At 39.8% G+C, this 14,758-nt stretch overlaps 1 protein-coding gene across 1 annotated transcript; it reads left to right on the top strand.

Annotated features, from left to right (window-relative positions):
• The first annotated feature begins 1,279 nt into the window (after positions 1-1,279).
• Positions 1,280-10,100, top strand: LTV1 (LTV1 ribosome biogenesis factor). The gene is made up of 11 exons (XM_084203283.1): positions 1,280-1,371; positions 2,230-2,361; positions 2,844-3,032; positions 4,090-4,177; positions 5,089-5,209; positions 5,885-6,134; positions 6,814-6,941; positions 7,413-7,552; positions 7,759-7,811; positions 8,549-8,749; positions 9,360-10,100. The coding sequence occupies exons 1-11, from the start codon at positions 1,369-1,371 to the stop codon at positions 9,471-9,473; spliced, it is 1,419 nt and encodes a 472-aa protein (XP_084059409.1). The 5' UTR covers positions 1,280-1,368; the 3' UTR covers positions 9,474-10,100.
• Positions 10,101-14,758: the final 4,658 nt, after the last annotated feature.

The raw sequence follows: 14,758 nt of genomic DNA, 5'->3' as shown, positions 1-14,758 counted from the left end.
GATCAGATTAGATTGTGCACTTCTGCAAGAGTGGTGCGATGAAACTGGATAAAGATCCAAGACTTGAAAACAGCCAGAAGAATGAAAATCTGGGTTCTTTTGGAGCTTTAGTGACACCTACTGAAAACCAATGAAATCCACCCAAATATGACTAAAGCTAATACTTTAAGGTACATGCATGCATATATATTTAGCTGCATCCATACACACATAATGTGAAAAACTTTTCTGAATTTTCAGTGAAAACCTGTTCTCAGTTTGTTACTGTTTTAGTCGCCTGTAAACACATGGGGAAAAACTGCTCCCCTCTGTTTTATACTTTCTTTTGAAAATAAAGCAGGTTTTAAAATATCCAGCATACTTCTCTTTTTCTTAGCAAAGAGCCTGTATGTGAGTGCCGGTGTTCCTGCACAGCCCTGCTACATGGTGCAGGCAAAATTAATACAGCTAAAGTCATATTGCAGAATAGTTCAGCTTGGAAAGGACCACAGTGGATCATCTGGTCCAACCTCCCTGCTCACACAGGGCTATCCCAAGGCACGCGGCACTCAATCGTGTCCAGACGGTTCATAAGTATTTCCAGTGAGGGAGACTCCACAGCCTCTCACGACAATCTATCCCACTGCGGGATCACCCGCACAGTAAAGAGATTCGTCCACATACTCAGGTGGAACTTCCCGTGCATCAGCTTCTGTCTATCACCCCTTGTCCTACTGCTGGGCACCATCAAGCAGAGCCTGGATCCAAACTCTTGACACCCTCCCTTCAGATACTTATGGACATTGATGAGGTCCCCCCCTTAGTCATCTCTCCTCTGAACAGGCCCAGTTCCCACAGCAATTCCTCGTTCGAAATAAGAACTCAAATATAGCAAAACACTGTTAACACCAACACATTTTACTTACTCCCTGTCCTTCAGACTGAGCCCCCACAACCCGCCCATCCCCTCAGCCCGCCCCGCCCGGCTCGGCCCGGCCCGGCCCGGCTACTGCGCACGCGCGGTGCCCCGTGGCCGCCTGCGCCGCGCTCTGCCATTGGGGGCACTGGCGGCCCGAACCATTCTCACTATTTTGAGGAGGGAAGGGGGAAAATGTGTCTCCGACTAGCGTCCTGCTTGGGTCCACTAAGCCTCTATTTATCAAAATATTATTTCAGTCTGAGAAAAGCCTCGGTTTTTTTGTTTTGTTTTGTTTTTTTTAACTGGGAAACAAAAACTTACAAACCTGGTCGGACTGGCGGCTTATCTCGTTCCCCCCGTTGGTCACTGGTGTATCCCAAGATGGAGGGCACAGCCCGGGGGCCCTGAGGCCTGCCCGGCGTGGGAGCGAGTGGGGTTCGGGACAGCGGGAGCGGCCGGGGGGCAGCGCCATGGTGAGTGTGCCGTGTTCTCTACTCGCAATTGCCTGGGGAACAAGGTTAGAGCAATAGGGTCGCCCCCAGGTATCGGCTGTAACCCGGTTTGTTAGGTAAGTAAAGCCGGAAACCTTGCTGGAAGTGTGTTTCCCGGTCAGATGTGGTAAAGGCTTTCAGGCCGTTGAGAATGCGTGGTGGGTTTGTTGATCCAGAGCGCGCGTGTGTGTCGATGTTAGAGCTGTGCCTGGGTAGTGGCGCTGCCGATGGCCCTCATGGCTGATGTTGAATTGCTGCTCTAGGAGCAGCCGTCTAAAGAACTCTCATGAAGCAAGGTATGTCTTGATGAATTTCCTTATCGGTTTCCCGTGTTTCTTGGATGAAGTGTGTTGCAGAATTCCTTTCTAGGGCTGTATGTTAAACTGTGTGTGGTGTTATCAGGTATGTACTGTTCCATGTATTGTGTGTCTGTTATCAGGTATGTACTGTTCCATGTATTGTGTGTGCTGTTATCAGGTATGTACTGTTCCATGTATTGTGTGTGCTGTTATCAGGTATGTACTGTTCCATGTATTGTGTGTGCTGTTATCAGGTATGTACTGTTCCATGTATTGTGTGTGCTGTTATCAGGTATGTACTGTTCCATGTATGGCCATTTTGCAGCTGAATAAGCTGCGTTTGCTGTTAGAACCTACGGAATGTCTGTTGTACGTCTGGGCAGGTGAGTTAAGCTCCCACCGGTCTCTTTATGCTTTTTCTGCAAGCATTTGTTTATAAGGCATTGCCTTAAAACGAATATAGCAGCACAGTACAGGTTCTCTTAAGGTGCATTTAATACTTAATTTTTTTGTTAACGGTTAACCAAATTTCCTTTTGCAGCCTCACAAGAAGAAAAAGCCCTTCATAGAGAAGAAGAAAGCAGTAACATTTCACTTAGTGCACCGAAGTCAGAGGGATCCTCTTGCTGCTGATGATTCTGCACCCCAGAGAGTTCTGCTGCCCACACAGAAAGTAAATACTCACTTTTAATACTGAGGTTCATTCAGATAAGAAACACCATGAAGAAAAAAAGTTGGTGTGCAATTATACACTTCAAAAATAGCCTGAGAGAAGGTAGTTTTTAGTTCAGCTTATTAAAAAAGGGATGTTGTAGGGAATTTCATAGTTGTGAGTTACTGCCTGATGGTTGAAGGATGCTTCACTGGCACTAGAGGTGTAAATTTATTAAAAAAGCAACAAAGAAACTTGCCTGACTCACTGTGATAAAACAGGCACTGTTGGAAAGGTCCTGCTCAGACAGCACCCAGACATGGAACTAGCTGATTACAACATTCTAATTGGCTGTGGATTAGAGTAAGAAGTGGAGAGAGGACTTCAACAGTTGGACACTCTCAGTGGACGTGTTGCTTTTCTTTTTGCTAGTAAGTTTTAAATGGACTTGAGTAACTAAATGTATTCCTTTTGATTATTTTCTTCTCCCCCTCTCTTCCTAGGGGCATGAGGAACAAAGAAGGGAAGAGCAGCGCAAGTATGGTGTCTTCTTTGATGATGACTATGACTATTTGCAGCACCTCAAAGAGGCCTCTGGTCCCTCTGAGCTTGTCCCATCTGTGCGTGGACAGCAAAGCAGAATTGTCATCACAAGTGAGGGCCACATAGAGGATGAAATTCAGAGAATTTCAGTAAGTAGTATTTTTGCTGATGGTAATGCTGTTCTTGGGAATGTTAACATTCTCTAGCCACATTAATTGTGTGTGTGTGTGTATATATATGTATATTTATATTTATGTGTAAGGATCCTTTTGACCCACAACCAACTTGACTTTCCTACAAATAAACCCAGAAGCTGGCACGCTGGTGTTTACTGATGAACATTATTTTGCTAGCATAGTGTTAAAACACTTCAGGTATCCACAACGAACTTTTTTCTACAGATATGGCTTGCAAAGGTGTTTATTTGAACAAGTCGTGTGTTTTTCTGGGCTGGGCATTTGTTTTTAAGGTTTTTTAGAACTTTTGAATGCTGTGGGAGTTATGAATATGCCAGGTTGTATTATCAGCACACCGTGCTTTTAAAGGGGAATGTAATAGAAGCCAGACAGAATAATACCAAACTTTTCAATTGCAGGCATAGCTTGTAGAAGTTCACAGTGCTGGATCACATTGGAATGGAAAAGCAGTAAATGCTTTGAAGCAGTGAAATATGCCATTGCCAGTCACTTGTAGCTGAGGGTGTTTGATCTAACCAAATACTGTCATTTAGTCAAAACCAATAGTCTTAGTCACAGGTACCTTTCAGGTACAGCTTGGTGATACTACATAAGGGTTAAAGTTAGGATAGGTGTGCATGTTGTGAAGCTTTTAACAAGCCTTTCAGTAAAGGGGTGAATTCAAATGTATGCTAGTGTTCTCCAAAACAAACAAACAAAAAATTTTTTAATTTCCATGTGCCTGCTGTACAATCATTCTCTAAAAAGCTTTAGAGATGCAAAAAATACTGTTTCAGTACCTGGAGAATATTGACAATATGAGAATTGATGCTGCCAGCACTTTACATAGTTATTGTTGTATAACTGAAAATTTGCTGCAGATAACTTACTGCTTGTTGTAACATTTAAGTAGCAGTAACAGAGCTTCTTTTGGTCACAAGAATGTCTGCATGATTTTGTTAATCTGAGCTCAAATGAGAAGCTGAGAACAAATACATTGTGATCCTGTTTTTCTGTTTCTTTTTCTAAGGCTCCATCTATTAAGTTGCCTTCCTCAGTATTTGCCACAGAGTTTGAAGAGGATGTGGGCTTGTTAAATAAAGCTGCTCCTGTTTCAGGTATTTTTCACCTGTCTGTGATGTGAGTTGCCATCTAGGAGGCAGATGGTAATTAGGGCTTCTATTGTGATGTCATATTTTTTTGGCTTAGAGCAAGCTCAGTAGCAGACATAAGGAATGATCTGTGAGAGACCCATGTTTCAATTTGAGACTTACTTCTGTGATTGACTAATGAGAGCTCTTTAGCTTTGCTTGGAGGGGGTGAATCCATGATCTCTTACTTTTGCATAGCAAATACAAACTAGTAACAGGGGAAAACTGTAGATAATACTATTAATTTATTATTCTGTCTCTTTGAATTTGTGTCTGGAACTGCATTCTCACTCAGTTTCTCTTCAAATGCTAAGTAGTGTTTACTGAAATAACACTTCATTAGTGTTATTTCAGTGTTACAGGCTGTGAGTAGGTTTTTGTTATGTATCCACATTTGCACTGGACATTGACTCCACAGCTATCTCCATATTTCATAACAGTAAGGAATTGTAGCAGTTCTCTCTGTCCTGACAGGAGGATGCTAAAGACAATTCTGTTAATTGAGAAACACTTAAAGAGAAACACTTTTTAACCTTTTGTAATGTAGGGAATTTTAGGATTGTTGCTAATGCTGGTAGCTGATCATGTGGTGTTTTAACCTGGATTTTTTTTCTTTTACAATATTCCATATTAAAATGCATTTATGGAGGACCTCTGGGAAATGTTTTTTTCTGAGAGATAAAAATTAACAAGAGATTGGTGGCATGCCCTGGCTTCTATCAGATCTACAAGTATTCTTGAGGGATTTTGTGATTCTTTGGTTTAAGCTTTCCTTACTGCAAATTAACAGTCCAGCTGGATTGTTTTTTATGCAGGAAAATAGCTTTGTAATTTCAGAGAAGTGTAAATATTTACGTTTCGTTTTTCCAACTTTCTAGGACCACGGCTAGATTTTGACCCAGATATTGTTGCAGCTCTTGATGATGATTTTGACTTTGACAATCCAGAAAATATCCTGGAAGATGATTTTGTTCTGCAAGCAAATAAACCACAGAAGCGGTAAATGGAGCTTTGTTGAAATATTTGTTATGTAAATAGGAGAGATTCTATTTGCCATTACATGCGGTAGTGTAGGAAGCCACAATGGTTTCAGATTTCAAATTGAATACTTTGGTGTGTTGAAAAAAGTCTTACCTTGTGTTACTTGGATGGCAGCTTGCAAAAAGAAATTTATTACGTTATCCAAGAAGTGGGTTTCATTTGTTACTTTGAGCTTCTGGATTATATGCTGTGTTTGGAATAATAGTGTTCTTGAATTGTTTGAAGCATTGTCATCTATTACATGTAAAATATATCAGTAATAGTATTGATGAAGGCTAATGGGTGTTTCTGAACCCTTTACAAATGCTTTGTGTGATACCCCACTGCATTTTATCTGCTTAGATTTTGGTATCATTCTCATAATTTCATGAACAGTAAGAATTTTTGCTTGTTTTAATGGGCAAGAATGCAGCTGATATTTTTCTGCTTTGACATGTACAGCTGAATATAAAAACAACTTCAGTCTTAGTGCACAGATGCATGATCCAGCTAGCAATGCTTTCAGGTCTCAGACAAGTGTCTCACTCAAGATTTAAATCTGTTTTTGCCAAATTGTTTCAGATAACCCAGCATAGGTCAGAGCTTTGTAAAGGTTCATGTATCATTCTAAAACTATTTTGTGCTTCTGTTCAGGGGACCAGATGCTGAGGATGAAGATGAATGGGAAGATATGGAAGATGATAGTGATGAGAAGGATAGCTGCAGTACTGATAAAGACTATGATTCAGATGGTCCTTTGTCAGATGGTGAGGTTAATGGACAGAAAAAAGAATTCCTTTTTATGCAAGAAGAAACCAGGAGTCGTTTCACGGAATATTCTATGACATCTTCAGTGATAAGACGGAATGAGCAGTTAACCCTGTTGGATGACAGATTTGAGAAGGTGAGGCTGCTCAAGAGTGTAACTGTGAAGGGTGTTAAATGCTTCTTTGTCTATTGATTCATTTCATCAGGCAGTCTCCTGTATACCCGTGCAGATTTTACTTCTTTTAACAGTCAGGGCATCAAGCTACTGCTCTCTGCATGTATTCTGCATTTAATACTGGGTACATTTAGAGGCTTGTGTTACCTAGGCTGTAGTATTAATTGCTATTGCAAGGCCTAGCACTGATGGAGGTAAACAAAATAACTCCAATGACTGTATGAGCATTCATAATTAGTGATACACTTTTTGTCTGAGAGGCTCAGTTCAACACAACCAGCCATTTACAGGTCCCTGGTAAAGTATGCATTCATGAACAGAGCGTGGAAATCGGGTGTAACTTTTGTTCTGAGCAGTGACAGGCTTCTTAGTTCATAGATTGAAATAATAATCAGAATAAAAAACGTTTTTTAAAAGCTGGTTTTTATATTATTATAAGATAACTTTGTGAGTCTTATGTGGAAAGAATACTGACAGTAAGGAGGAAATCCTACTACAGATGTGTTTGGCAGTTGTTCAGCAAATGCAAGGGGAGAGGAAAAAGAAGCAAATAAAAAGAAATGTGTGGCTCTTCTTTAAGCTGTCAAGAAGTTGCATGATAAATGTGGTCTAATTACAGATATCCACTTCTTTATTTTAGTTTTATGAACAGTTTGATGAAGATGAGATTGGAGCCTTAGATAACGTGGAGTTAGAAGGTTACATTAACACAGACAATGCTCGGCTGCAGGAAGTCCTGGATGATTACTACAAAGAGAAAGCAAAGAAGTATGTATTCCCAGAAGTGCTGCTTCACATAAGTAGTTTTGTAATCCTCTGTTTATATGGAAGTTTTGGGTGTGTTGTTTCAAGTTCATGTACTCAAAAGATTGCATCCCACAGTAAAAGCAGCTGCATGAGAGTATTATCCATTTGTATGATAAAATTAAGTGGAGGAACTTTGTTGGTTTGAGTAGGTTATGCTCCTTTTGTATAATTGTGTTGAACTTAATGTAAGCAGTATCTATTATAGGCATTCATCCTCTTGAAAAGCAGAAATACTTCTTTTGTGTCTTTGTCCTAATGTTTTTAGCTTATTTTGAGGAGACTTACTTAAAGAAACTTCATTTTTGCTACAAATTTCATTGGAAGTAGCTTTATTGGGTCTCGGGCTTGACTTAGGGGAGTCTGGGTTTACATAATTATACATTTTCAATAAGAGATAAAACATATTTTTTTGTTCTCTGAACTTTGAAAAAGTTGTGTGAAATTGGACGCTCTTGAACCTGATGAAGATTTGGACTCTCTTGTAAATGAAGAAAGTGAAGAGGAAAAAGAAGAAATAGTAACTGTAGTTATTGAGGAGCCAAAAGAAAAGTGGGATTGTGAATCCATTTTGAGTAAGTATTTTGGAGTTTGCTTATTTGTTCTTAGGATTTCAAGGTAAATGATAGGTGATTTCAGAACTTCCCTGGCAGTGCTTCAGGTAAAATGGTTTGTTCTCTGAGCACAACAGGAGAAATTCCCAAAACCTAAGCAGCAGTACAATTCATAATTGCTATTTGCAGGCCTTTCTTGACTACTTTCTTTTTTCTTTGTGACTTAGGTACCTATTCAAACTTATATAATCACCCAACTCTTATTAAGGAGCCATCAAAGGTAAAATTATTAAACTTACTCTGATGAATAACACTGGGAAAACTTGAAATAAATGTGTTTGTTTTCTCAATGGGTATCTGTTTGAAAAGACAGGGAGCAGAAATGAGGATTAGGGAGGGCTCTGGTATTATTTCTTCACTAAAGAGTTTGGATATATTTTTTCTTATTAGAAGGAAAACTGAGTCAATTAAAAGTTTCTATACTAGCTAGGCAGAAATAGAGCAAGGAATTTCCTTTGTTGTTATCTGTGAGACCCTGTGAGATTTGTGTAATCTGTGTCTCACCACCACATACTTGCTCAGGTTTATTTTTGTATGGTCTGGAACAATTTATTCTAGTTCTTTGGTCTTCCATAGGTTCCCCATCATTAGTGCACAGCTCTAATATAATATCTAATATAATATCAATATTTTTATATCCCCAAATTTGAAATGAAACCTTTTTCTTGCAAGTTTATAAAGGAATATTAAGTGACTACTTGAGTTCTTTATTTTTTTAGTAATATTTAAATAGAAGGGGAAATGTTGTTCTGGAAGGCCAGATTTTGTCACAGATGTTTTCATTTCTTACTTTGGGATTAATGTGTGTTTTTGTGGGTGAGTTAAATAGTATGAGGAGACTTAACATTTATTACTGTTAAATCTGGATTTGAAATTTTTACACCGATAAGGCAGTGCCATGTGCACTTCTTGGAGAGAAAGCTAGGGGCACTAATTCCTATGCGCTCTCTATTTTAGCCCAAACCGATAAAAATTTCTCAAAAGACTGGAATTCCCTTACACATCTTGCCTCAGAAAGGTCTCACTGCTAAGCAGGTGGAACGCATGCAAATGATAAATGGCAGTGACCTGCCAAAAGCATCGACACAGCCTCGTTCCAAGGCTGAGAGCAAGGAGGATCGCAAAGCCAGAAAACAGGCAATCAAAGAGGAGCGAAAGGTACGCCTGACTGCAAATAAAACCTTGCCAAGCATTTTATGTTACCTGAATTCTGTCTTAGAAACTTTCTTTAAAACTCACTTGTCATGTGTAAAGGTAATGGGAAGATCTTGCTGATCTCAAAGGACTAATTATTGCTTCTTTAAAAAAAAAAAAATCTACTGGAAAGAAAGTTAACAACATTTTTTCTCTTACTGATTTCCAGTATCAAAATTTTGGGTCTGTTTCTGTGGCCGCTACTGCAGGTACCACTGCTGAAGGAACATCAGATTTCCTTACAATCTAGAGTAGCAAAGGAAGTAGTTACTTCTCACTTTGTCTGATCTGAAACATCATGTCTGAAAGAAATGTGGAAAATCCTAATTTGCTACAGTGAAATCGTAGCTGTCTTATTTAGGAACAGAAATTGCCAGCATATTAGAAGCTTTGGCTAACTAAAGATTTTTACCCCTGTCGTACATGTATTAATTTGACTACCAATAATTCGTGCCATAAGTAATACTGTTGTCCAGATTGCTCTTGTTTTCATGATCTGGAAGAGTTAATTGGAATAGTTTGATTTTGCATGTTAATTCCTATTTTGTAAATTTCTCGTTATTTCTGTTTACAGGAACGCAGAATGGAGAAGAAAGCCAACAAGCTGGCCTTCAAACAGGAGAAAACAAGACAAGAGAAAGAGTTGCTCAATCTGAAACAAAATGTGCAAGGTCTGAAGCTGTCCTGATGAAACTGAGAAACTTACTGTGGAAATATCCCAAATTTTTCGTTTGTGTTGAGAAGGGAACTGCTAACTCACACCTTTGCCAGTCCTGCTCAAATGGGGTTATTCAAATATCGCTGTAACAAAACCCAGTAACTTGTCATTCTTTCTGAAGTGAAACTCTATATAAAATAATGTATTGGTGATATCTATTCTGTCATGAGTAACATGGCAATGGCTGCAAAGTTTCAGTACAGTAGAAATGTATTAAAATTATGAATATTTTTACAAGTTATCACTGGGCAAAGTTATATATATTTGTTGAATGTTTTCAACAAATCAGCAGAATCCTACAGATTTGATCTGATTAGATTCTTCTATTAAATTATTTCAGTTTACAAAGCAGTATTTTCATTTGTGTCTTTTCTCTCTTATACCGATGGTTGAACATAGTTCCTTGCTATGATACAGTTTTGTAAGTCAAGGAGTTTATACCCACTCCTCCTTAGGTTTTTTTTTTGGGTGGATTATTTATTGTTTTGGTACTATGATGGGAACCTTTTGTAAACAAAGTTGTCTGAAAAGCTGTTCTGCAGCTGTTACCTAACCCGAGTTTTACATGTCCTGGCAAATAAAATCTGTCACAAGCACTGTTGGAGTTACAGTAGTCGGTGACCCTAATGTTGCCATTGGAATTGGCTTTGCTGGAAGTACTCAGTCTGAGTAGGATGGCAAACAGACAGCAGGCACTTGGATAACAAGTGTGTGTTGCAGATAGTCACCATCTTGGTGTTTCTGGAATACCCTTCCTCAGGTCTTGTGTTCAACTTGGTTTAATTGGAATACAAACTTAATACCCACTACTATTGTTATAACAACTTCCGAAAGATGAGCTGAGGGCCAAACTCTGTAGGTTTGGTGTGAACTTAAATGTTTATACTGTGAACATGAATTATTTTGATAGTGACTGGTTCATAATGTGGGTGAAGTGAATAGGATTTGTAGTCAGCCCTGAATCCTTCTGTACTCATAAAAACCCCTTAGGTTTGTGTCTGTATGTTCCAGACAATCTTCTGCCTTTATGTGAAAAGTTAACCTTTTTACTGGAAGGGACATGGTAACTAATACATCAGTGCAGTGGCCTGACTACTGGTGAATTCGAAGTATCTTCAATATTCCTTCCATAGTTTTGTGAATACTAGATGGAGACAAGCTAACAGGGACTGATAAAGTCTTTTAATGTACAGAAAATTCAGAATACTTGTTTTTATTGGAGGAAAGCTTTTATAATATATTTTGATTGGTAAAGTATCACGATTTTGGATAAGGGAATAAAGAGGCATCTGAATCTGCAAGTCCTGATCACTGCTCAGAAAGCTAAAGTATCATGTACAGTATACACATCTAGATTAAGCCTTCATTTTCTAGAACTGTCTGTTAGCAGAACCAATAGAAATAATCTGTACAATTAGAAAAAGTTTCAGCATTTTCCTTTAGCTGATGCCTGTACTAGTTTTCATGTGTTTGACAAGCTTCAGGAGGATCTGCCTGTGTCTTAATTGCTAATTGTGTAATCACTGACTCTGTGGTAACTGGAACACTGACCACCCAGTACTCATGACTCCTGACAACAGAGCAGAAAAAGAAATCTGAGAAACAAGTCTGTTGAGGTGAGTCAGATACCGGGAAATAAGTTCAATGGAACACGTAAGTAACAGATGCTGTTCAGTGCTTTGGGGTGGAATATGATTTTGTGATTTACCAAAAAGGACAATCTTACTAAAGCCAGTGCACACGTTCTTTGCTAGGTTTCTCATCACTGATTCGGTGGTACTGTGCTTATGCCTGAAGTCTTTTAAAATAAAAACAAAAACAAAAGGGAAAACAAACAAACATCTAGAGGGGATGAGAACAGAATAAAGAAGTGGGGGAGGCAGAGGAAGGCACTTGAAATGAAGTGTGTAGTCTGGATTAAGGACAGCTGTTGCTTGGAAACAAAAGAGGAAGGACATTTTAACAGAGGCAATAGGAAAGGAGTCAAAAAGATTTCAGAATTGCGTTGTTCCTCTTCACTTGTAATCAGTGAAACACTACAGTAACCTTAACAGTGCCTTGGAGTGTGGTAAAACCACAAGGAAAAGGTAAAAAAACAAAAGAAGTCATTCATCTGCTTAGCAAGACAAGGATTTCTTTTGTTTTAGCAAGAGGAGGTAAAGAACACTTACATGAGAAGTCCTTACAGAAGTTAATTTTATGAAACGCCTCTGTAGGTTGCAAGTCAAATGAAAGACTCTCTTTTTCCTGAAGTTTTTCTAAAGGCTGTTGATGTTTAATAGAAGTCATGTCCCTGCTCTGAAATGAGTGTGATTTTCTTTGGAGTTAGAAGGGCCTGAAACTGCTTTCCATGCAACTTTAACACCTACTTTTTCCAAAAATGAAAGGTGATTTAAATGCAAATCTCAACAAATTTAACATCTACAAAGTAAGATCATCTTGGAATGCTGTTTAATGTATCATGGAAGCATTCCACCTTAATAATGAAGATCATGCCACACTTTTCATGACACTTTCTACCTAAGCCATTACTGGGTATCCACTAGCTGGCACCCAAACCATAAATCTGGGTGGGTGCAGATCCCCTGCCCTGAATTTAGGCAGTGATGAACTTAAGTATTGTTTCACCATCTCCTCAGCCAACTGTGATGTCATTGTGAAAGCACATACCTCAGCAGTCATGTGGAAAACAGAATGCTGTCTGTCATAGCAAAGGAGAGCTTGTGCTTTGTTGGAACTGGATAAATGAGGAGGGAGTTCTGCAAAAGGGAACCCTGGTATGCAACGGGAGGGTTGGATTTGATAGTTCTTGGGTCCTTTCCAGTTCAGGATATTCTGTAACCCTATGGAGATGTCCCTTTCTGACAATGAAGTACTGTTCCAGCAAGAGCCCTGTCCAAGTGCCGACTGCTGCAGTCATGACATCCTGTGCTGTGTAACTGAGGCTCTTGCACGCTTTGCATTTTGCACAGCTGCCTGAAGTCAAGGTCTGGCTCCTACAACCCATGGAAAACACTTTGCATAGTTTGTGGTAAGAACTCCTTCTTTCTAATGGGAATTTCAATGCATTTAGCTGAAATGGGTAATGAGCACTGAGGAAGGAGGAGGTGACTGCTGGTAGAGAAGTGGGTTGAACAAGTTTAAACAGCCAATTATCTAGTAACTGCTTTCCTTAGTGAACTTGATGTGAGAATTTGTTGTGCACAGACACACTGGTTCATCTTCAGTCTTGCACTGTCTTAATTTACCTGCTTGTCCAAAACCATGTTTTCTATACACTGAATTTAAAACAATGTATATTCTCTTACTAAGGCATAAATTACTAACTTGCAGCTTTCTTTTTTGTTCTAGGGTTTTAGGCTGAATTTGTTATTTCAGTCTTCTTGGAAAAAGTAGACTAATAAACCATCTGATAAGCGGTCCCTTTGACAGCATAATGTGGACAGCAGGCTCTGTTCCAAAGCCTGCTGAAGTGAATGAAAAGATTCCCCTTGACCTCCCCAATCCCTGGATTACAAACTGAATGCGTGACTGCACAGTTTGCCTGGGACAACCCAAATACAGGGGTTTTCTGCAAGGGGTGGGGCTCTGCACATACCCCTCGGCTCTTCAGATTGGGTTACTGATCCTGTGTCTCTGTGGTAGATCAGACCAGCCCTACAATAGGGCTAAAACCTGATATGGCAAGGAAAAAACCCAAACAAAACAAAACAAAAAATACGCTGAAATCGGAGTGACTGCAAGAACCAAGACAAAGGCGCAATTACTTTGCATTGGTAGTCCCATGTTTGGTATCTCAAGATTCATGTAGAGCATAATGGTTTTATCTAGCAAAATAGTTTGAAAAGAGAGAGCTGTGTGTTGTAAGAGAGGTGAGGAGTTTTGTGTCACCATGACTGGTGTGAGATCCACCTCCTAAGGTGGCTCTCCGTGCCCTGGTGATGCAGGACTGGTTTGCTCCTCAGTGAGCAAGGCACATGTGTCTGCTGCACCTCCAGTACTGCAGAGGAATATTCCTCTCAAGTTTGCTGTCAAAAATGTCTAGAAACAGAAGATAAGGACCTGAGTCGTAGAAGGTTCAAAGGGAAATGAGGATTGGGAAGTGTGTGTTTTTGTAGAATGACTTGTGCTTTAGTCCAGCTGAGCTGTAACTGAAGTGCCTTGCTTAAGCACCTGCTTAATTCCTATGGAAAGAGAGGAGACAGCATAGAGAAATTATTAAGAAGATCAAGAGAATAACGGAGAACTAGAAAGGGGGAGTAAGCAAAATAAGATAGGAACAGGGTCTTTAATTTACCAGCTGTGGATAGGCTCATGCAATTCACAGTGCAGGAAAGAGGCTTTAGTTTGGTTCTTGCTTCCATGGTGTTCCTCACAAAGGGCATTGCCCATCCTGTTGCAGAAGAGTGAGAGTGATGCTAAAATCTGAGACATTTCTGAACCTTACAACCTCATTTGTTGTGAGGCATGGCCATTAAACAAATTTGGCACTGGATATTGTATCTACCTAAAATTTCCAGTGCTTGCAGCTGCAGGTGCTATCCCTAGTTTTCCTTCTGTGTTGTCAGGTTACAGGTGCTGGTAAGCAGCTGCTCCCATTCAGCCTGGGGCTGTGGCTCTGTCAGTGATGTTGGTAGGATGGGCAGCACTGCTGTTGGTCAGGGGAGACCCCACTCTGGAATACATCTAAACTCAGAGAACTAATAATGAAAATATTGGCTCCTTGAACAGGATCAGACTGTTCTCCATCTTAATTAAGAAAGAAAACCACGTGTGTGTGGGGGGGGAGTCCAATGGGACAGCTCCTGTTCACAGACCCAGTCTGTTATTGTCTGCATGTCATCATTTGGACTGCTCTCCAGTCTGTTCCTGAGCAGAATAAACTGGAAATGGCTTCTATTTCTTACTTGTGTTGAATCGCAGCTGTACTTGGACAGCTTTTGAAAGTTTTGATGAAGCCCTTCAGGAGTTAAACTGAACCCAAAACAGATACAGCTGCAGCTCTCTGCTCCTGGATATAAGTAATTTTAAAGCCTGGGTAAGAGAGCATCATTAAAAAAGCATTGCTTCAACCCATAAGCAACAGTTTTTCTTTGCATCCCAGCTGATCCAGTGTTCCAAGGAAGCCTTCAACAGGAAGTGCCAGCCCTTCAGCATTTTGACATAGAGACTGTAGGCAAGCGAAATCACCACTGTGAAGAAGAAGCAGTCCCTGCAAAGGGTATAGTTAAAACTGAAGAGTGTGTGTGTTATCT

This window comes from Fringilla coelebs (assembly GCF_963513975.1).
Source record: "Fringilla coelebs genome assembly, chromosome: 3".
NCBI lineage: Eukaryota > Metazoa > Chordata > Aves > Passeriformes > Fringillidae > Fringilla > Fringilla coelebs.
This window is presented reverse-complemented; position numbering and strand designations above follow the sequence as displayed.